General features: G+C 39.8%; 1 protein-coding gene, 1 long non-coding RNA gene and 1 other non-coding gene across 4 annotated transcripts in view; 1 reads left to right on the forward strand and 2 right to left on the reverse strand.

Moving 5' to 3' along the window:
• Window positions 1–10,732, forward strand: part of LOC140518212 (uncharacterized) — a 71,189-nt gene extending 60,457 nt beyond the window's left edge. Inside the window, exon 4 of the long non-coding RNA XR_011971860.1 lies at window positions 10,488–10,732. This is a non-coding gene — a long non-coding RNA (uncharacterized lncRNA). The remainder of the gene's footprint in view (window positions 1–10,487) is intronic.
• Window positions 7,243–14,844, reverse strand: EIF5 (eukaryotic translation initiation factor 5). Of its 2 annotated transcripts, none has more exons than XM_072630143.1 (11): window positions 14,579–14,844; window positions 12,861–13,143; window positions 12,589–12,670; window positions 12,101–12,273; window positions 11,833–11,944; window positions 11,244–11,386; window positions 10,769–10,927; window positions 10,320–10,481; window positions 9,889–10,053; window positions 9,635–9,769; window positions 7,243–9,251 (listed from the first exon to the last, which is right to left on the reverse strand). In XM_072630143.1, exons 2-11 carry the CDS (start codon window positions 12,930–12,932, stop codon window positions 9,159–9,161), a joined length of 1,296 nt encoding a protein of 431 aa, XP_072486244.1. In that variant the 5' UTR covers window positions 12,933–13,143; window positions 14,579–14,844; the 3' UTR covers window positions 7,243–9,158. The 2 variants fall into 2 exon arrangements, with proteins under 2 accessions (XP_072486244.1, XP_072486245.1); XM_072630144.1 differs by lacking the exon at window positions 14,579–14,844 and adding an exon at window positions 13,905–14,412.
• Window positions 11,563–11,687, reverse strand: LOC140521862 (small nucleolar RNA SNORA28). The gene has a single exon (XR_011973141.1). It is a non-coding gene; the product is annotated as a small nucleolar RNA SNORA28 (small nucleolar RNA).
• Window positions 14,845–23,568: the final 8,724 nt, after the last annotated feature.

The following is a 23,568-nucleotide window of genomic DNA, read 5'->3' on the forward strand; positions in this document are numbered from 1 at the left end:
GCCACCACAAAAAGAGCTGCTTCCAAAAACTGGAAATCGAGGGGATGCCCATCAATTGGGGAATGGTTGAATAAATTATGGTATATGAATGTAATGGAATACTATTGTGCTATGAGAATTGATGAACAGGAAGACTTCAGGGAGGCCTGGAAGGACTTACATGATCTGATGCTGAGCGAAAGCAGCAGAACCAGGAGAACTTTGTGCACAGCAATGACCACGGTGTGCGAGTTTTTTCTGGTAGACTTAGAACTTCATTGCAATGCAAGGACTTAAAAAATCCCCAATGGTCTTTTAAGGCAAAATGCCTTTCACATCCAGAGAAAGAACTATGGAATTCAATCGCAGAATGAAGCAGGACATTTTCTTTTGTATTGTTTTGTTTTGTCATATGATTTCTCCCATTCATTTTAATTCTTCTACACAGCATGACTATAGGGAAAATGTATTTAATAGGAATGTATGTGTAAAACCTGTATAAAATTGTATGCTGTCTCAGGGAGGGAGGGGGAGGGAGGGGGAATGAAGGGGGAAAAAAACCTAAGTTATATGGTAGTGATTATAGAACACTGAAAATAAATAAAATTAATAAAAAAAATACAAATGATCAATTACCACTTGAAAAGCTTCAAAACTCAAATCAAAAAATTAAAACAATTCTGATGCATAATTTTACATGATTTTATTAGAAAAGATTTTTTTAAAACAGTAAAATTTAAAACTGACCTATTGTTTTTCAGTCTTGTGTAAGTTGTGTCTGACTGTGATTCCATTTGGGGTTTCCTTGACAAAGTTAATGGAGGGGTTATTTTATAGATGAGGAAACTGAGGTAAACAGGGTTAAGAAATTTAGCCAGTGTCACACATCTAGAAGTATCTGAGGGCAGATTTGAATTCAGAAGATGAGTCTTCTTGACTTCAGGCCAGGCACTCTAACCATTGTACCACTTAGCTTCCCTTAAATCTGGCTTGGCACGTTATTGAATTGCTTATGAAACCTTGAATTGGTGCCATCTTTTTTGAAAAGCAATATCAAAGGTACAATAAGGACCCTAAACCTGTTCCTACCTTTTGAAACAATGAATCCACTGGTAAGGTTTTGCTTTATGTATGTTCAATATTTCAAATACATTAACAAGAACAAAAAATCACTTATCTGCACTAAAAATCTCCCTAACAACACTGCTAGCCAGATGTTGCAGCCAGCCTGGATTCCTATGGCTCACACTCTCAGCCTTTGAAAAACGCAGCTTTGGAGTTTCCACTCCCCATACCTAGAATAAAAGAGAATGAAAAAAAAAAGACCATAGATGCAGACCATTTCTTGGGTACCAAAATAAGAAAGCCTTAAGGTCCACCCTGCCTTTCCATATGGTCTCATTTGCTGTGAGTGAAGGAGTCACCTCACTCTCTCACATGTGAATGTAGCACTGTCAAGACTATGACCCTTTTGAGAATTCCAACAGTTCTAGCTACAAAGGCAATGGGAAAAGGCTCATCCTAACCATTTGGAAAGGCAACCATAACCAGTTAAGAGAATGTCGGCACATGCCATGATTCTTTCTCCCTAGCATCCTCCATATGAAAGACATCTTAACAATCTGATGGAGTCTGCCCATGCATCTGACTCCTCTAACATTTCTTGGGTATTTTGTATTTTGAGCATTTTACTTTTGTATGGAAGAAATAGATGTTCTGTACCTGACCTACATTGTACCTTGAGTACTTTGCTAATATCCTTTTGGGGAGGCCCCAGACATACATCTAAACTTTAAGTGGTTTTCCCTAGGGCTCCAGGGTGGGAATGTGAAGAGCCAGAGAATGTGAGGGGTGGGGGAGGGTAGGAAAGAGTTTCATTAAAAAATCTTCTCATCAGACAGATTGCCTTAGCATTGAAGCTGGTCCACTTTCATAAATCCAGACCAAGAGGACCTTAACAGGGAAATGTTAAGTGCCCCAATATCCCTAGGTAACAAAGCCAGTTCTGTACTGTTTTAAAAGTATAAATTTAATAAATATCAACAAACTCAAACTTTGAAATACACATAGAGTGAACATGAATTGAATGAAGAGAATTTACTTCCCTATATGACATAGACTGAGGGAGCAGGTGCTGATAGGAAAAGACTCACTTTCCCAAAACATTTGTGGGCCCAAAATGGAGTTGCTAATCAAAGAGCAGAGATTGCAAGATGAAAGAAGCCAATCTACACATGATGACCATGGGTACATCCAGGAATCATGGCACCATAGGAATCCAGGCTGGCTGCAACATCTGACTAGCAGTGTTGTTAGGGAGATTTTTGTGCAGATAAGAATGGACAGCCAACTAGGCAATGACAGGCGGTAGCCAAATTCCAGAGTACCTGAGCCAACCAGAGGATAGTACTTCTCAGTCTAACCATGAGGGTTAGGGTTCAGATGTCAGCCAATAAATAAATATTATTAATAAATTATTGTATTTTTATAAATGTATTATAAATAAATATCTATTACACTGTGCTAAGCCCTGAAGGTACAAAGAAAGGTTTAAAAAAAACCCAACACCCTTCTATCCTCAAGGGCCTCACAGTCTAATGAAAGAGACAACATGCAAACAATTACATACGAACAATCTATGTAGGGGAATTGGAAATAATTGGAGACAACTGAAATAATCAGAAAGAAGGCACTGGAATTCAGAAGGATTGAGAAAGGCTATCTGTAGAAGACAGTATTTTAACTGGGACTTGAAGGAAGCTGGGGAAGTGAGGAGGAGAAAATGAGGGAGAACATTCCAGAAATGAGGGACAGCCAGTGAAAATTCCCACTGTCACCAAATCAAAGAGTTATGTGTTAGGGGGAAGAGTTTTGGACACCAAATAGAGGACTTTATGTCTAATCCTAGAGGTGGTAGGGAGTCATTGGAGTTTACTGACTAGGGAGGTGACTGCTAAAAAGCACGAGAACTACAAAAGCCCAGTAGATTGCTTGTCTATAACTCTTGAGTGATCAATCCTTCTGGCTCAGCAGTCAATTATGGGATTCTCCATCATCACACAGGGCCAGAAGTAGGTTTTCCCGATATTTCCATTGGTGGACTGGAACTAGGCAGGAAATATCTGTGCTTAGCTCCATAGGTAAGTTCATTCACATTACAACGTGTTGCCTGGGAAGTTAAGTGATGCCCATGATCACATAGCTGGTATGAGGCAAGCCTTCCTTATACCAAAGCTACTCCTTCATCCACTATGACATAGTGTCCCTTGGTGTGGGGTGTCTATTTCCTGTTTGATAGAGAAAGAAACTTAAGATCAGAAAAAGCAAGAGTCCAAGACTGGATATATCAGAGACTAGACTGAACCCAGAGAGCCTCAGTTTCCTAGGATTTAGAGCTGGAAGGGACCATAGAGATGATCTTTGACCAATCCTCCCACTTCACAGAGAAAGAAATTCTGCCAGGACTTCAACCAGCCTCTCTTCTCATTTAGCAAAGCGGAAAGGATGGGTCCCATTACAAGGTGAGATGTGCTAAGTTCATTGCAGAGCAAGTCAGAAAAAGTTGACACCCCTTCTAACTTGAGAATTAAGCAAAGTTTCATGGAGAAAGTAACGACTTTGAAAGACAGGTGGGACTTCAGTGGAAGAAATTTAAAGATCCTCCCTAGATGGAAAAAGTTGAGGTAGGGAAGCATGAATATTCTATGTGGTTCAATTTGGCTAGGGCTAAAGATTCAAAAAATTATGTCAGACTAATATTGAAATATGTTTTATATGATTGTACATATATAAATTGGTTACCATTTTAGAGAGGGAAAGAAGGAAGAAGGGAGGAAGAAAAATTTAGAACTCAAATTTTTTTTAAATGAATGTTAAAATTCTCTTATAATTGAAAAAAATAAATACTATTTTTAAAAATTATGTCAGAAAGGTATGTTGGGAGACACATCTTGAAAGGCCCTGCATTGAAGAATATGCCATATAAGTCATGGGGAGCTATTGAAGGTTTGTGTGCAAGGGAGGAATGAAATCAGACTTATACTTTACAAACATGAATCTGAGAGTATATTTAAATGCATTGGGAACCTATCCAACTGAATACCATCCTCAAGATATATTTGTTATAGAAAACTGGGGGAAAACAAGTTATCTCCAAAATATATAGAGAACTGAGTCAAATTTATAAAAATATAAATCATCACCCAATTGATAAATGGTCAAAGGACGTGAACAGGCAGTTTTCAGACAAATTAATCAAAGCTATCTATAGTCATGAAAAAATGCTCTAAATCGCTATGATTAGAGAAATGCAAATCAGAGCAGCTCTGGAATTCCACCTCACACCTATCAGACTGGTTGATAATGACAAAAAAGGAACATGATGGATGTTGGAGGGGATGTGGGAAATCTGGGACACTAATACACTGTTGGTGAAGTTGTGAACTGATTCAGCCATTCTGGAGAGCAATTTGGAACTAAGTCCAAAGGGTTATAAAACTTTGCATCCCTTTGATCAAGCAATACTACTGCTAGGTCCACATCTCAAAACATCCAAAAAAAAAAAAAGGAAAAGGACTTATTTGCCAAAAAGCAAATATTTATAGCAGCTTTTTATTTTTTTTATATTTTATTTTATTTTCAGTGTTCTACAATCACTACCATATAACTCAGATTTCTTTCCCTTCTCTCCCTCCTACCTCCCCACTGGCTTCTTATTCTAGTTCCTCTATACAAAAACTTAAATCAATTTAAAATAACCTATATTACTAGGAAGCTTTTATGATTTCCATTATTCTATTTATGGTGATTATGTGTCCTACCGCCATTATAGTCTGACCAATCACTTGCCCTCCACTGCTCCACTATGAACTCTTACTCACTTCATCAATAGTTGCCCCTTCCCTATAGTCTTTACGTTGCGGTTGCTTAAAGCTTCTTAGTGATATATTTTTATCTTAGCATTTCTAAAGCTATCGGGGGAGATTTGAAAAATTAGGCTTCTTGTATATTATGCCTTTCTCAAACACACTTGTTTTGAGGGAAGCCTATCTCAGGTCATCTGTCCAAGGCCGCAAACTACAGGTGTTGAACCCAGTTCTTAACACAGAATCCAGGATTCTAGGTCTGTTCATATTCAAGGCACTGAGGATTCAAAGAAAAATGAAGTCCCTGCCTTACATAGAACTTAAGTTTTATAGACATAACATATTGCTAAGGACAAAACAAACATTAGTGGGGGCCTTAAGGAATAACTTAAAGTTGGTCATTTCAAGCCTGTGTGTAGAGCATTTGCAAAATATGCTTGCTTTTGGTACTCGATGGGTATTATTTCAACAGGTATCAATTGGATAACCAATCAGAGGCCTAGGGAGACTGACTAGAAGTTTATAGAATGAAAGGTAAGTTATTCAGACTAGAAATCAAATTGAATCAAGAGTATAGAACACTTCAAATCCTTTTAATAAATATTAGTTTTTACTTCATAGGCAATGCAGAATTAAGACTTTGAGGAGAATGATTTGGTATCCTAAGATTGCCTGATGACAAAATCCTCATGTTTAAATAATCTCATATCTAAAACATTTTGTTTCTACTTCTGTACTTTAACCACTCCTTCAGATCAAAAGCAAATAGCAATCAAAATGGTTTTCACTATTTATATCCATTTTATAAACTGAGCTCATAGGGAGTGTACTTCAAGGACTTGGAGAATGCTATAAAACCTAGGCCTGAAAGGGTCACACATTGCATCCTGAGCCATCTCCAGCCATCCTGATCAATGTCAGGCCACTGAACACAGATGGCTCAAGAGAAGAAAGTGAGGTTGGTGACCTTGCACAGCCCTCCCTCACTCAAATCAAAGTCAACTACAAGTCATGTCATGGTCCTCTTGGAGAATTGAAGAACCAACACAATTTCAAGGACTTAAAAAATCAAATCCCTCTGGATATAGGACACAAATTAAACACATTTGAGACCCATTTTGAACATGGGATCCAAGTTAATGAGGCTTAGCAGCTCTTTAACTATTTGAGGTTTTCCTGCCAAAAGATGAGTGGTTTGTCATTCCCTTCTCCAGCTTGGTTTACAGATGAGGGACTGAGGCAAACAGCATTAAGTGGCTTACCCAGAGTCATACAGCTATAAAGCATCTGAAGCCAGATTTGAACTCAGGATGCTAATTCATACCACTAATTGCTGTATACAAATTACTTCCCATTGTTAGTGTAAGGTAGAATGAACACTTCAAACCTAGTTGCCCTCCAACACCAAGTTGTCTAATTTTGCTCCATTGAAAACCTCTAGAAATTATCTTCCAACTTCAAAACAAAGTGATCAAGTGGCTGATCTTTTTTGCTTCAGTACAAATACAATTGTTGTTATTTGAATTAACTGGATTTTCAGTGGTCAGAGAAAAATGGATTGCTACTTCCCTAATCTTCCAAACCTAAGTACTTGCTTGAAGTGCTATGGAGAGAAGCAAAAGTATTTTTGCTTTAATAGTTCAACTATAGAAAGTATCAAACACGAAGCTAAGACTGCAATGTCTGGAGGGTGCTGCCTGAACTGATTAAGACATAATTCTGAAATATTTAGCAAAACAAAAAATGTAAGTCAATATGTGGCCCACAGAATACCTTAAGTACAGACAGGTGACCCTGAATTAGAGGACCGAACTTCCACCTTTTAAAATTCTTATAAATTATTATTTAATATTTGTCTGCATCCTCAGTCCCACATCTACCAAATACAAACTCAGGTTTGACCACACACCAAAACAAGAGTAGGGTTTTCAATTAACTACTGCTCATGTCTTTAGCTTTGACTTTTTTCTTTTCATGACAAAGAACTGAAAAAACAACTTATACTCTTCTCCAACTGGTTGAGCTAGTCTAACAGGAAAGTTAAACTTTCAGAATGCTTAAGACATTTCAAGCCACTGTGAGTGACTGAAAGTCCAAGCAGACAAATGATAATAACTTTACCTAGTTTAGCAAAAGTTCTAATTTAAGGACCACCTCTCCTTTCTGCACACATATATTAATTCACTTCAATTATAAGCCTGAAGGAGTTCAATCTTCATGCTCATCCTAACTGAACAATAATGGTTGGTTCATTTCTTTCACATTTAAACCCCGGCAGGATGGGATGGACAAAATCCCCCAAAACAGCACACAGCAAAGACATTTCAAAAAAGTTGTAATTACTATTAGGTCTTATTAAAAAAAAAAAAGCTAAGGTCCCACAAAAAATGCAAAAGGCTCAATATTAATCTTTTAATAATCAAGTAATGTAGAATAGAAGAAAACAGGAAAGTTTAAAGACAGCAGTAGAGAGCAAAGCATACAATTGCTCCTCAGGATAACCTTTGTGAATATTTTATTTTCTTGAAGCTTCAAATTTAGTTACATTTTGATCCCTTCAGATTTCACATTGGTCCAGTGTACAAGATTTCCTGTCACTTAGTGTTTCAAAAACTGAAATGTTTTTCTTTATACTTATAAAAGATTTAAAGAACCTTGCCAGCTTGTTGTTTTAAGTGATGCCCTATGTCACAATCCTGTCTCACAATCTGTACATTTTAATTTCAAAGGTTTTCTGACAAAGAAATTCTGGGGTTTTCACAATACTTTTGCATACTAATTTCTTTCTACCTGTGAGGTCAGTCAGTTGGATTTTTTTTCCCAATCCACAGAAAATGCCTAAAAAGATTCTACCATTCAGCAATAGGTTCTCAATTTCCAGTACTCTTATGTTTTCAGGATAGCAAAATCCCTTTACAAACATGGTTGTTTTGAAATATTTCAGAGTCTGGGCCAGAAAGTTTTAAATCTGGAAACTACAGAGTCAAACTCTTGTGAAACTGGGCTGGGATCACCCCCACCTGAACAACTCTTTCAATACCCATCACAAACAATTCTGGTAATATCTGGCTATTGTCAATGTAAAATAAAAAATATACCAAGTCACACTCTGCATTACAGGTTCTGACTTATAAAGTATGCTTTTAGCTTTATTTCAATCTTTTTAAATAAGAATGTTTAGAAAAATCAAGTTAGACATATTAACACTTCTTAAAAATTTTGGCAAGAGAGTGCCCAAGTTCCAAACAGCACAAGCTATATCAATGTAAAAAGGCATGAAAGATATCAAACCAAAACATCAGGGCAAGTAGCACACTGAAAAAGTATAATAAATGCCCAAACATTTTGAAGTTGGGATCTAGTCTATCAAGGTCAAGGCTGAAAAATTCTCAGTGATGTTCACTGGTTTAGATTAGTGTACATCTTCTCCCTGTTTTCTCTAAATAAATCTTCGATTTGGCTGTTACAGGTGAATATTTAATCACACCCAAAAAGTTTGAAATTTCACTCAGCAAAATTGCTACACATACAGAAATACTCCATTTGTTAATATGGAAAGATTTTCAGCTTAGCCCACATGTACATTGCACTAAAATTCAATGACAATATGGAGCAAACATACATAAATTTGCACAGTTCAAGTTTCAAAAAAAAACCCCTTTCAACTTTTGTTTACACTTATATTCTCAATTTTCAATGAAACAAGGTGTTATCCCGTCATTTTTATGGTGGCATTTACTACTCTAAGGGAACAATTTCAGATGCCAAATTTCAAGGGTTAGAAATAGAGGGATTTTACTTTCCCTACGTATCACTAACCAGGATTAACACTAATGTGTCAAAGAATCAAATATTCCCCCCAGGTGAAGCCCTCCAAAAGATATCAAATCTAATAAGCTCCCAAGATCACAAAAAACCTCAGCCTTTTCCCTTCCTCCCTTAAGCTGGCTGAGACACTGAAGTCAGTGTCATTTTAGGCTCAAGTCATTCAAAGTAACAACTGAAGAATGACCAAAAACAAATTTTTATTTTTACAACTAAATAAATGTAATTCAAATGCGTCCATCACTAGTTTTTTTCCCCCAAATTAACATGCTATAAATAAGCAAACTAAACCTGGGCACTGATGTATATGGACTCCCTAGATGTCTCACTGGGCTTAGTTACAGAAGACCACTCACAGTAAAAAGACATTTTGAGTACAAAGTGTAGCATGATGTTAAGCCATTTTAGCTTCTGCACATACATGTTGCACTTCTGGCTGAAAATGCAGAGAAATTCGAAGCATTACATTGTAAGCTCAGGTGCACTGTTTTAAATGGCATCAATATCAATGTCATCATCCTTGTTATCAGCAGACTTCACAGTTTCAACTTTAGGTACGCTGGCAGTCTTAGAATACACCACCTAGGAAACAAGGGCAGTTTTATTTAGGAGGACATACCACACACAACAACTTCATCACCTTGCATTAAATATTATGCTATCGAAATTAAAGGCTACTTATTTTCTCATAAAATCAAATCAGTGTTGAAGAAATAATGCTGTCTGACTCAAAAGGAAACTCTAAAAGCATTCTTTGGTATAAAACTATCCTGAGCAATCATAAATTGTATCACTTCATATTCCATTAACTACCTTAGAATCTTAAGAGTGATATAGATGGAGCAGGAAAAAAGCTTTAGCTCCTCTTGAGTGCCTCTCATTAATAGGATGCTTTCAACAAGGAAGTATTTCTGTATAACTCTTTACAAACACACCCTTCAATTTGTATCCTACAAACAAGATACCTCAATATTTTCATCGTCATCTTCCTCTTCTCCACCAGAAGATTCTTCTTCTGCTTCCTTTAGCCATTTTATAAAGGGCTCGGCTTTGACACGAATCTCTTTGGCAAGTTCCTTTGAGACATATTTCTTAGAGGCCTGAACAAATTCATTATTTAGTTTAGCTTCATTTCAGAAATCTTAACACTGTAAAAAACTGTAGGAAGTTTTAACCAAAACCAACAAATAATCCCAACACAAAAGAAACATCTTCCCACCTTTTCTGACCAGCTAATGATGACCTCTTCTTCCAAAAGATCTGCATCATACATTTCCTTCAAGATATGTGGAATTTTGGAGATGAGCTGAGCTTGATGCATAGCTACTACACACTCCAAACCATGAAGAAGGTATCTCTGAGCTTTTTTGTTATTGTGGCAGAACTGGAAAAATATAAACCTCGCATTAGAAAGCATTCAAAAAATCTGAACAACAAATCCTTACTCTTGAAATCAACTATAGGTAACAAACATATAATCTATTAAAAGTCCAGATACTGGTTACTACCCTGCAAAGAGGAAGCCTCCATTGCTAACTTTTTCATGTATCATAGAGAGCTAAAAAACAAAAAACAAAACCCCAAAACTCTTCTACTTCAGTGAAATGCTGTCCACCCCCAAAAGAGCAGCTGTAAAAACCAGTTGCTTACTCGTAGAAAATGACGTCTATACTTCTTAATTTGTTCTCGAATCTTCTCATTAAAAAGAACCTCAGTCAAAACGAGAGGGCCCATAGCTTTTACATCCAGTCTTTCTGCTTCTGCAACAATTTCTTTGTCAGAAGTATCAATAATACCTTCTTCTTTCTTTTTCTGCAGGAAAGAGATAAGAGTTGGAAGATACGTTTTGCTGCCCTTTCTTAAGTACCCAATATATGAAATGACGGTGAAAAGGACAAATTAAGAGACATTTTGTTTTTCAACAAACCACATGGAAAATTTTTGTTTCACACATTCTGTAACTTCATTCTTCTGGTAGTCTAAGAATGAAATTAGATTTACCACTTATCTAGAATTGTCTTCCAAAATAAATTTAAATGATGAATAAAAGCTAATTTAAGAAAGTTACTGAAGTGTATTAAAATATGTATACACTTTACCTTCACGAAGTCAAATAAAATATTGACTCTTTCTTCAACTGTCCTTTCTAGGTCATCACTAAGTGTCAGAACTTTTGCATGATCACTAATTTCATCCATTCTGCGCCTTTGGGCTTCTTCAGTTGTGTCTTCTCCCCAATCTTCATCTTCATCATCTTCCTGTATATAAAAGCAAAAACCTAGTTGACATCTTACAGCTATATTTGGAAAAAGCTTGAATTAGTGGACCTTTCCCTGTGGAAAATACATTTTTGAATCCTTAGTAACAGCAAAAGCTACCTCTTTGTTGTTTCTTCCAAATAAATTTATTTTTACCCTAATTTAAGCCAATACAATCATATACTGTTATGCTCTATATGCTCTTTTATTGCCTACTTTTAGGATTACTGCCCACATCAAACTCAAATCCCCTCATACCTGTAAGGTGTATAGTTCAAACAAAAAGAACTAACAAGACTGGACTTCCCACACTCACCACGGCATGTGGAGGGTTAAGTTCATTGGGTGGTGGTGGTGGTGGTGTTGTCTCATTGCTGGACACAGAACCATTTTCTTTGTCTTTGCCCTTTCTATTTTTCTTTTCTTTTTCTTTTTTTCCCGTAACACTGTCACTATTCTCTGAGGAAGAAAGGGGAAGAAGACAAAGTTGAATCCCACAATTTCCATTACTATTCACTCTCTCAAGCCTATGCAGTTCCCAGAAAGAGGACCTTCTTGATTGGTCTTTCCTACATCCTAAGTATTAACCAAATTAAATTTCGATATAAAGTATTTTAGTCCTGGGCACCAATGATACTGTTTAAGTCTATATAACAGATGGTCTCAATTAAGAGAGATCACTGGAATAGGTTAGACTTACTTATTTTTTGCAAGTCTAAATTGTGTCAGACAACTTTGTGTCAGCCACAGAGTGTTGCTTGCAAGAGATCAAGGAGTGTGTGGAGAACCAAACTCTCAGGGAAAAATACTGATATTATCCACGTACACATCTTATACTTTTAAAGCACAAACCCAGTATGAATACCACTGTTATAACTGTTCAAAAGTAGGTAGATACTACTTACCAGGTGGGTTCTTGAGAATGAACGTGCAGAGTTTATGGTTTGTGTCAAGCATGCCTCGATAGCCACAGGCTTTGCAAGAGTTACCTATTGTTTGTTTCTTAGGATTGACATGCTGTCAGTAAGAAAATATTAAATGAATTTAGCACAGTATTCAGATCAGAGAGTATACTTACACATATAGATTATGTACTTAGCTTTAAAGACCCAATAATATTAATATTGATGCTGTACATCAACACATACATTTCTGCGCAAACAATTCCCTTACCAGATCTGTTTCAGGATTCTCACACTCGGGACAGAGAACAAATTTTTTAATGAATCCATCCAACATGTCTTGCAGCTTATTCGCCTCATGAGATCCATTGACAATGTAACGGTCATTCTTAACATCAAACTGGGTCTGTGCTCCCAGCTCACAACCAAAATATTTGGTGGGATCTTAAGAGGGAAAAAAAGTAAATGAACTAAGAGATTTTGCTTCACTGCTGTTTACTACATTATTATTATCTACCCACCCACCCAGTACTCCATATTAGGAGCTGTCTGTATTTTAAAAAATACTGCTTACATACAGACACGCATACACTAAAGAGTTCAAATTAAACACAAAGAAAATGGAAACCTAGTTCTGTGTTCTCATTGTTTCGAATGACTCAATCCATAGCCCAAAACACAAGCTTTCAGATCATAAATGTATTGATAAAAACTACAAGCATTTTTAATTTGTTCACATTTCTTCAAAAGATTACTTACACGTTGGAGGCCGATTAAGCGCCTTTGCAACGTCAACCATGTTGACTATAACTGTCTTTATTCCATTTCCTTTGCCCTCAACCTAAAAAGCAAAGTTTAATAGTCATTTCCATGCTATAAATGTAGACCATTAATCTTCATATTTAAAGGACACAAATACTACTAACAGAGCCACTTGACCCACAAAAGATATTATAGAACACCAAGCTGTTCAGACTTACCCATACTCTGTCCTCCCAAACCAACTGAAAAATTAAATCAGTAAATATTACCTTAGCAATCAGACGGGGCATTTTGTAGCGATAGAACTGATCTGAAACGCTGCGGTTGACGTTGACAGACATTTTGGCTTATTAGTAGTAGTTTTATCAATAAGATGAAGAGATCTTTGATTGCAACTTTTTGGTATCTTCTGTCTGGAGAAGAAGGGATGACATAAACGACTGCAAGAGTTCTCGGTCTCTGACATGAAAAAGTTTTTGCCACAGAGGCTGTAAGCGTCTTGCTTGTATGCTATATTTCCCCAATACAGGTACCAATGGCTGCGCAACAGCTCTGAAACAGAACAGGGAGGTAGGGTGAGAGAGAACAAACAAAATTTAATGACTTCTAGAAGAACCCCTCCCCCCCATTTGCTGATTTATAAGCTGTCCTATCAGTCTCAAAAAACTACATCTACATATGATGTAGTGTAGTATACAGAGAATCACTAAAAAGGATGGGTGGGGGGAAAGAGGCTTAAAAAACCCAAATAAAATGTTGTGATTAATTCAGAATACACAAGAAAACTGTTGGCAAGAAACCAACATAGCCTTTTCTCTTGGGTGTGTGTGGGGATAACGGGACCCCTGCTTTTTAAAGCCACAGTCAAGAGCCTCAACTATACCTATTCTTTTTTTATTTTTATCAAGTCTCTTTAGATATTTAAATCCCTCTACTCTCCTTTGTATCCATTTTTGACAGGTTATTTCACCTTTGCTGCATTTTCCAAACCGGTTTCCTCAACGCATCAGGATAAAGAAAACAAGTCTAAGCTAGTATTCTGATACTGGGTATTTATTCAACAATTTCTACGAAATAAAACATACAAGTGCATTTCTAAGCTCAGTGTAAAGCCTATGTTACTTTTACGGAGAGATTCTCGTTCCAAATACAAATCAGGAAGATAACGAGGACATTCTAGGCACAGGTCACCGTTTTGCTACACAGGGCATAAAAACCCAAACGAAATCTCTTAACGAACTCAAGTAAGCAGCTTAGGGCGGGTCTAGATTTTCCGTTTATCTTGAAAAAGGTGCCTGCACATTCACTGTTACCTGGATCCTAACGCAACCACGGACATCAGGCTGATGAAGACCTGAAGTGTAAGTTCTCTCTAGATCAAGAAGCGGAGCACTAACAGGCGATAGCCCAGAGCTGTTCACACTAAGAAGCAGACGGGATTCGCCCCAAGCTATCTCCGAGATCGGGGCACCTTTTCCCTCAGCAGCCGCACCCACAGGCGACAACCCGCAGAAAGGACCAGAAGGAATGGCCAGCGAGGGCCGGCGGCGAGGCCTTCAGTACTGCGGCGCGGCCCAGCTCGCCTCTGCTCTCCCCTCCCCCGCGCCAGTCTCCTCCCCCAGCCGGCCGGGATGACTCATAAATGCAGCAATTAAGCACTGAGTCAGCTTTTGAGGAGGCGTGGCGCATGCGCAAAGCTGCCAGGATCACCACCCCCCTCCCCGGCCGTTCGCCAAACACAAGCCTGGGTGCGCCCCCTTCCCGGGGGCGGGGGGTCGTACCCGCCGACCCGGGGACTTCCCCTTTCCTCTCCCAACTTGCGGGGGTTCGCGCAGTAAACTGCGCCACGCGACTGGGGGGGAGGTCACGAGGAAGTAGGTCCGCCATTTTGTGCGGCCGCCATCTCCCTAGGGCCGGGGCGCCTCCTCACACGCTTCCCGCCGCCGCCCCCGTCCCGCCAAAGCCCCGACGCCCGCCTTCCACTTACCGTTTTCGTCAAATAAAGACATAAACCCAACGCTGCTCGCCCGGGACTGGGATGAAGTGTCTGAGGCGCGGTATGAGCAAGAGTCCGAGCAGCAGCAGGAGGTGGAGGAGGAGGAAGGGAAGAGGAGGAGGAAAGAGGAGGAGGAGGCGGAGCGGGAGGAGCGGCCCGAGCCAGGTGCCGCCGCCGACCAGCGGGGGGGAAGGGGGGGCGGTCCCAGCGACGTCCGGGGGGAGGCAACACCCTTCGGCACCTGGGAGCCTGGCGACCTGCAGAGAAAGAGATCCAAGCGCCATTAGCAGGGGACAGTCCCTGCGAGAAAAAAAAGCATCAGCGCAACCTAGCTATCCCCCCCGCCCGCCCCGGGGCCCCTAGTCCTTCCGGCAGCCCAGGCCCACAGCGGCTTTACAGTAAGGAGGCCCCGCGGGGCAGGAGCCAAAGCCACCTCAGACTCACCTCTGGAATGTTCTCGCTCTGACTGAACAACGCCGATGCCGCCGCCGCGATCACTCTACCCCCCCAGGCCCCGCCTTCCCTGGTCCGGCCATCCCGGCCCATTGGCTGGTGGGCCGCTCGAGCCCGCGCGCCATTGGCCTTTGCTTCCTGTCAATCACGGCCTCCTGCCTTCCCCCAGCGGCTCGCTTCCCTGCTTTCACACCCGCCCTTGCGGAGAGTCCCAAGCTATTGGCCAATGGGCCGCTCGAACTCACGCACCACTGGCCAGGACGTCGAGTCAATCACAATCTCCGGCCCGCCTCTGCTTCTCGTCCCTCCCCCGCCTCCCCAAAGCTCCGCCCCCGCCCATGCCAGCCAATTGGTCCGTGAGCCCTTCGAGTCTGCACACCATTAGCGGCTGGGTCGTGTCAATCAAGGTCTGCCGCCTTGCCCTGTCTTCTCTCTTCCCCTTCTCCACACCCACCCCTCGACCAAACCAGCAACCCCAAGGTACGGCACGACGAAGACGGCTCGAGATTTCGAAGCATGCAGTCTCGCGAGACCCGCCGGAAGCCGGAGGGGTTGGGGGTATTAGGAGGTCCCGAGGATTGACGGGGCGCGCGCGTGTCCGTTTCGTTCTCGAAGCGGGAGGAAAATGGCGGTTGGTTTTCCTTCCCGTCTCCACCCCCAACCCCCGCCTTTCTGGCGCCCCGGCTCGCTTCTTGGGGGTGGGGTTTGTCGTTACATGATGGTGTGGGTTTCGTTACCCGGCCGCCAGTACCGGGTCACCGGGGTTCTTCTTCAGCTCTCGCGCTTTCCCCTCTAGGGGTAACCGTGGCGCGCGCCTTTCCTGCCACTGCGCAGGCGCCTCCGTCCTGAGGTCAAGGGGTCAGCGCCGGGGACGCGGAGGTGGCTTCCCTTGCGCGTCCACGTGCGAGTCCTGGTGCTGCTTCGGAGAACACCCCGAGGGTGACTCAACGCGACTGAAGTGGGTGTTGAGGCACGCAGCCCCACGGCACGCGGGGGTAATTAGCAGCCACAAAGCTCTGATGCGGGAAGGAAAAGAGAGCCAAGCCGCGTGTCCCTTTGGTTACTCCCTCGGGTACTTAGGTCTCTACTCAGAGAAGTTGTAAGAAAAAAAGTGTTTTTTCTAATTTTTCTTTACCCCCAGGCAAGGCAGGAACCCTGCCGAGTTCAGCCGGCTCTTGTGTTTCCTCTGTCTAAAAGCAGTAGTTTTGAAAAAATTTCATTTTATTTCTGGGTTTTTTTCAGAGACCTTTCCATCACACCACACTGCCTCTCATTTTTCCAAGGTGAAATCTGAATCTAGCTCTGGGCCCGGAATTTGAAACGAGAGATGGTAAACTTTTCCCCACAAAACCTTAACTTTTATTCCTCAGACACATGGAAGCTAGCCTCCGGTTAGGGGCTAGAAGGAGAATTTCGAGAAATATTTCAACAGTGTATTTAGGATCACATGATGTATGCATTAGAGAGAGAAAATAAGGTGTCACCAGGGGCATGGGAATGGATTTGAGTTAGGCTTTGAAGGGTAAGTAGTCAGGAATGCCAAGAGCCAAGGCAAAGAGGCGGGAAAGTAGACGTGCTAATGTTTTTCTAGATCAGGGGCTCTTAACCTTTTTTTTGTGTAATGGACCCCTTTTGCAGAATAATGTTTTAAAAATATTTATATTAAAATAGGTTTATAAAGGAAATCAATATTTTGAAAAACTTTTTTAAAAGTTCATTGGACCTCAAATTAAGAATCCTGATATTCTTTCTTTTCTGCCCCACTCCTGTCATGGGTTATTTTTTTTACTATCTACCTAAAATGAAACCTGAATCTAGCTCAGTGAGGAGAATGAGAAATTAAATGTCAGCAGCTTTTCCCCAGCAGAAGTTATCTTCTGTTCCTCCTAAAGATCTGACTCTAACTGTTTATAGAAAGACTTTTGGGAGAGAAATAATACTGTACACCTTTTGAACTAGATGATGTGCTGTGGTATATTTCTCTTGTAGTCTTGAATACTAAAGATCATATGCTGTGTGAAGAGAGGCAGGTCAGTGTCTGGAGTTATTTGAGATCAGTTGAATTTGGATGAAATAGTTATGTAACCCAGGTGTTCTTTCTTGGAGTTTTGGTCTTTTTACATTTTTTTGGACTAGATTTGTGATTTCATTGGCATAGGAAACACCCTATGAGGAAATTCTCTCAGCTAATGCAAGTGTTGGCACTCGGTCAACATTTTATAGTCTTGATAATTGACTAGGGACACTGAGAGATTAGTGACTTAGTCAGTCATACCACCAGTGTGTGTCAGAGGTAGGATTTGAATGTAGGTCTTCCCAACTCTAAGGCAGGTGCTCTGTGCATTATGCCAAGCAACCTATCTTGGGAGTTTTAACAGCTTACTTCACTTCAGCAGGCACTTACTAAACACATAATATGTGCAAGGTGCTGGGTATACAAGGACATACCTAAGAATCTCTGCTCTCAAGGAACTTATATTGTACTTATTTTTGTTCACGACCTTGCCCAGGATTTCCTTGGGAATAACTAGATCTGGCTCATTTTAGTTTTCATCAAGGTGTTTTCCATTCTTTTGCAAACATTAAGGTAACAAGGCATGGAATGCAGAACAAATTTATTACACACACACAAAAAAAAATGTAGAAAGAACTTGTCCCCAAGTCCACAGTAAAGAAAACTACCTCCTGTGGTTAGCCTTATCTTCTTCAGTAATCTATAGAGTTATTTTGTGTTTAAGAGTGCCCCTCTGGTCTGGAGGTTCCCCTTGTTCCCACTGGAAAAAGAACTGAGTCAAGCAGTCACTCCTCATGGGGAGTCTTATCTTCTATAGGGACATATATAGTTGTTGCAAACTTATAGCACCAACAGAGAGGTTTTAAGTTGTTCCTTCCCTTTGTGGCTTCCTCTTCTGCCAATCCTGTCCTTTCATATCTTTGGCAATAGTTTGGTAATATTTCTCCCTCTCTCTGCCCTCTCCCTCAGGAAATCTCTGGAGTTTTTGGTGTCCTAGTTTCTCAGTGCATGTGACTTCCTGGAGGGGCACATTACACAGGCACCACTCCAAGGAATAGAGTTCATGTTTATGTATAAAGGCCAAATACAAGGGCATAGCTCAGTTATATGAACTAGCAGCAAACCTGATTCACTACTGAGATAAAAGCTTCATCAGTGGAACAAAGAAGACCTGAGACAAGAGTTCACGTCTTAGCAATGGAAAGACAAAGAAGAAAAAGGAACCTGTGCCATGCAATAAAACTATACCTAGCATACTACCTTATAGCCCCAACACTGGGTATGTCTCTAGGAAACATGGTATCCCCTATCTCACTCAGCTCTCCAACAGCATCCACTCTCCTGATTACCTTTCCCAATTTGTTGCGCTCTGAAACAACCATGATAGTGTGCAAAACTCTTTCAATGGTGCCTTCTTCAAAGTCAGTAGATAACCCTAAAATTATTCAGTGAACTTCAAAGCTTAAGCCTGCCTTGTTGCTAGCAGGAGTCTCACTAGAGTACTACAGGTTGACGCTACAGTGTGCTGGTGCTGTACTGGCAAAGGCTCAGGAAAAAAGTAATGAAAAAAACGTTCCACATGAACTCCCAAGATTGAATTTGTTCCATCTGCCCAGAGTTTTGGTTCTGATCACTCAGGTGACATTTGGAGATTTATCTGAGATACTTTAAAATCTTTTGTTAAGGATGTTGATATTTTCAAGATGTACAAGATTTTATGATTTTGATGATGAAAACTTTAAAACACTCCCCTAAATTCGGCAATTGGTGTAGAAAGTACATCAAACCATGCATTCAATGAGATGAGGATGAGGAGGAAACAAGCATTGTGAGAAGTTTCTCCTGAATTTCTTTGCTGCTTTGGCGACATCTATTTTCACTGGGATAGACTATGTAACAAGGGCTGGCAAATACATGGAATAGCTTTCTGGGGTCAAAAATCTCCGTAAAACTTGAGGCAAAGACATTTAAAATTCTGCTGGCTCAAAAGAAGGTCTACAGAAGAAATTCTTGGCTCATTATTTTGTCAAGATATTTTCTGCTCTCAAAATCCCAAACATTCAGGGACACTGGTAGCTTAGTTTCTTTTTCAGTAATATTTCTTATGAATTTAGGTGAACAACCAACTGTGAAATTCCTTAGTTAAGTGAATTTGCATTCAGCTAGAATGATTTGGGTTTACTTTAAAGCCTGAAAAAACTTTGTCTAAAGTGTGTGGAGGAGGGAGATGGGACTCTGTGGCAGAAATTGTTGTACCAGTTCTGAAAATGCTTTTTCAATCAGTATGTAAACTGCTCTTTCCAGAGGAACTATAGAGAATTGGGGAGCCCTGGAATATAAACCAGCTTGCACCTGAGTTCTGGGCATGTACCCTAGATTAATTAACTTTATATGCCATCTGCACCATTTTGTTACTTGCCCTGCTGCCCCTCTGCTTCTACAATGGTGATCAAAGACCTTCCTGACCCACCCCCAACCTAGGCGGGGAGAATTTCAATATATACATATACATATATATACATATATATATATGTGGTATATAGAACTATATCAAAGAATTCTTGACTTCAAAATTCCCAGATTCTTCATCTGGTCAAGAGGAAATAGGGTAACGTTGAGAGGTTCTTCTGCCTCAACCTCCTCATTCTCTCAGAACCTTGGATGGAGCTGCTTTCTTGGCTTGTCACAAATGCTGGAGTTTGAACTGATCGCCACGTGGCATGACTAAGTCTCCTCAACTATTCTTAGCTCACATCTTATGTAGTTCTTTGATCTCAGTGCCTTCCCAACTTGATTAACTAAGTTGTTCATACTTAGTTCGTTATTCTTTGATTCAGATGTGTTTTTACATCATCCATCCTTATAAAAGAATATACTTCAGGTGTTTAAAAAAAAAGAGAATCAAAATTATTCCACTTCTATAATCACCCACAAGCACAAAACCTGTTAACCTAGAACAGGAAGTAAGAATTCAGATATCCTAGGGGAACCATCCAACTCCAGCAGTGTTCTTTTCGCTTTTGAGCAGCAAAACGACAAGTAGGCAGCCCAACTGTTTCCCTTGATGTTGAAGTGAGCATATTCTCACCCCTCCAGAATGACTATCAAACTCCTATCACACTTCTTCCAAACTTCCCTCTTTCATGGGAATATGCTAGTCACTAGGGTTAGCAACCTGGATATCATGCCCCCCTCCTCCCCTGACCTGTTTTTCTTCTTTTCTTCTTATCCACCTGTCCTTCCTTTAATTGTCAGATTTTATTGATTCTATCACTACAATATGTCTTAATGTTATCTCCTCTATGCTCATAACACCATTACCCTTTTGTTGGGGGTGTAAGCTCAGTTTTCACATGGACAGTCTTGGGCAGGTAAAAGTGAGGACCTCTAAACCTCAGAGGCCCCCCAGGGAACAGCTGGGGATTGAGGCGTGAAACACGGGCTATCTCATGCATTTCCACCTCTTCTCAGTGGGAAACTTGCTGGGGAGAGTTATCCCACCCTTGAGATTGGTCCGTGGTCTGAGCACACCTGTTGTTAACTAGCTAGGGGCTGAGAGCACGCACGCTATACACATGCAAACTATGTGGCAGGAGAGCTTAAGTAGGGACAGGAAAGCCTGAAGGCCCTCTTCAGGATGCGGGGTCCCCTCCGGGGGCTCTTCTTGCTGCGGGGCCCTTAGAGGGAAGAGGGTCCCTCCCCTCTTCCGCTCCCTTCCTCTTGTTGTATGATCCTTGCCCCTTGGGAGGAGGAGGATTCCTTTCTCCTGAGGAAGAATTCACCCTGCGTATGGATATGTAACTAAGACCCTGAATAAAGCCTAACCCTTGTTTGACTCTGGAAAGTCTCTTCTCTCAATACGTTTATCCGGTTGGCCACCGAAGACCTGGATGAAAGGTAAGTAGACTCGGGTAGCTCATCGGCCTCTAGGCCGAACTCCCTTTCATCTCAGTAAGATGATCTCAATATCTTTTAGGGGTGAATGATGAAAGTATTAATTAAGCACTTACTATATTTGTCAAGCGTTGGGAATACAAATTTTAAAAAGTGAGGATCCCCAGTGTCAAGGAGAAATAATACAGGGAAAAGTGGTCAGGAAAGATGTTTTGGTGCAGAAACAATATGATAGGCTCACCATCCTCCTAAAACACATCTAACCTCTGTCCTGCTAAAAAAAAAATTTGTGGCTACCTGTTACCTCTTGGAAAAAATACAAGACTCCTGGGCCTAGCATTTTTCCTGTACAGAACCTATACTAATTCTACCACCCTACCTCTTAATTATCTCTTCTTTCTGAAATCATTTTGTATATTCTTGTCTGCACATGATGTATACTCTTAGTAGAATGTAAACTCTGAGAGAGGGCAGGGACTGTTGGTTTTTTTTCCCAGTGCCTAGTTAAGTGTTTTATACATAATAGACACTCAATACATGTTGAATGGAATTGAAATCAGATTTTCATGTCATTTTGGTTACTATTTCTCTGTCACTCCTGCATTTTCTTTATAAATTTTTTTTGGCAAATGCAGGCATTCCAGTTCATGAACAAGGGAATAAGAAAACAAGAAAACCAAATATACCCACTTGTGTATTTGGTTCTTGTGTTTTCTTATTCTCTTATTCATTTAAAAATGAAATTAAAAATGTCTGTAATTTTAATTATTTGGCATTTGCTAACCCCACCTTTTTTTCTCATCCTTTTTTGTTTTTTAAATTAACTGTGTATAGCATGACCTTGTCATTGTTGTCTTTAAGTACATGATTATATTCTGTATATTGTTAATTTGGCTCTTTTTCATTACTTGTCATTATTTCTCGTCTTCCTTTAGTTCTTTGAATTCTTTATATTTGTTATTTCTTAATGGTGCAATAGTATTCCAGTTAATAAATCAACAAGCATTTACTGAAGGCTTATAATATATCAAATACCGTGAATGGGGTTGTGACTATGGATAGAAATGTGAGACAGTCCATGCCCTCAAGGAGCTTCTGGTTACTTCCCAATTGATTGATACATGGTTTGTTTCCAGATCTTTTCTCCCCTGTCACTAACCGCATTTGGGTATAGGTCAAATAGTGGGGCCACTTAGTCAAAGGACGTGCACCTTTTTGTAACTTGTATATTTTAATATTTCCAAAAAAGGTTGGACCAGTTCACAGTTTTACCAGCAAAGGAATATAGCATGCCTATCGGTCATAGCTTAGCATAGCAAAATGCATTGCATTTTGTTGTTTTTCATAATCCTTGCTGATTTGATAGAGATCAAGTGAAATCTCAGAGTTTTAATTTGTGTCTATTTTCTATGTAAACTTTTTCACATGATTAGTTTGTATCTATTCACTATACTCTGCAGCATTTAAAATATAGTCAAATAACTTTAAGAGACTTACTTTACCGCAGCTGTAATATAGATTTATCATGAATTTCAAAAATGTATATTTTACCACAGTCACGATAGCATAAGACTTGGCAGTTGCCATTATAAAAAAGAGGAAAGACAGATATATGGTATTTCAAAAGACAAAAGATGGAGGCTTGTATTACTAGCCAAAATAGCCTATCCAATTCAATTCAGTATTTAATTCAGTAAATATTTCTTTTTCTTTTATATTTTTATTCTGAACTTAAGAAATAAAACAAGTAATTCCATAACAAAATAGAATAGAAAAAAAGAGGATTGCACATGAAACAGCAAATCTGTTATGTGCAGTTGCTTTTCTTTTAGAATATATAAAAGTGATCATGTAACTTTCTTCTCTCGCGTCCTACGCCTACCGGCAGATACAAATACTATGTATATGTAAATCTGTGTTTTGCATACTTCTGTCAGTTCTTTGTCTGGATGCAGATAGTACCTTCATAGGGCTTTTATAGTTGATTTGGTATTTATAATATTTGAATACTTACAATACTCAAAATGACTTTGTTCCTCAAAGTTGTTCTTTAAAACAAAATTGCTGTTACTGGATACAATGTTGTCTTTGTTCTGCACATTTTACTCATTATTTTATGCAAGACTTTCCATATTTTTCTGAAATTATCAAGCTCATTATTTCTTATTGCACAGTAGTAGTCCATCATGATAATATAACACAACTTGTTTAGCCATTCCCCACTTGGCTGACATCTCTGCAATTTCCAGTGCTTTGCCACCACAAAGAAGACTGCTATAAATATTTTAGAACATATAGGTTCTTTTCTTTTTTCCTTAATCATCTTGGTAAACAGATTATTGTTAGATTATTGTTATTGCAGGGTCAAAGGTTGTAGGTAGTTTTGTAACTCTTTAGGCATAATTCCAAATTGCTCTCCAAAGTGGTTAGATCAGCTCCACCAACAGTGATTTGTTGTCCCAGTTTTTTCATATCACCTCCAAAATTTGTCTCTTTCCTCTTCTATAGTATCAGCCAATCTGATAGGTGTAAAATAATATCTCAAGATTGCTTTAATTTGCATTTCTCTAATGGAGCATTTTTTTACCTAACTATAAATTGTTTTTATTTCTTCGTCAGA

Source organism: Notamacropus eugenii, chromosome 1, assembly GCF_028372415.1.
Source record: "Notamacropus eugenii isolate mMacEug1 chromosome 1, mMacEug1.pri_v2, whole genome shotgun sequence".
Taxonomy (NCBI): Eukaryota; Metazoa; Chordata; class Mammalia; order Diprotodontia; family Macropodidae; genus Notamacropus; species Notamacropus eugenii.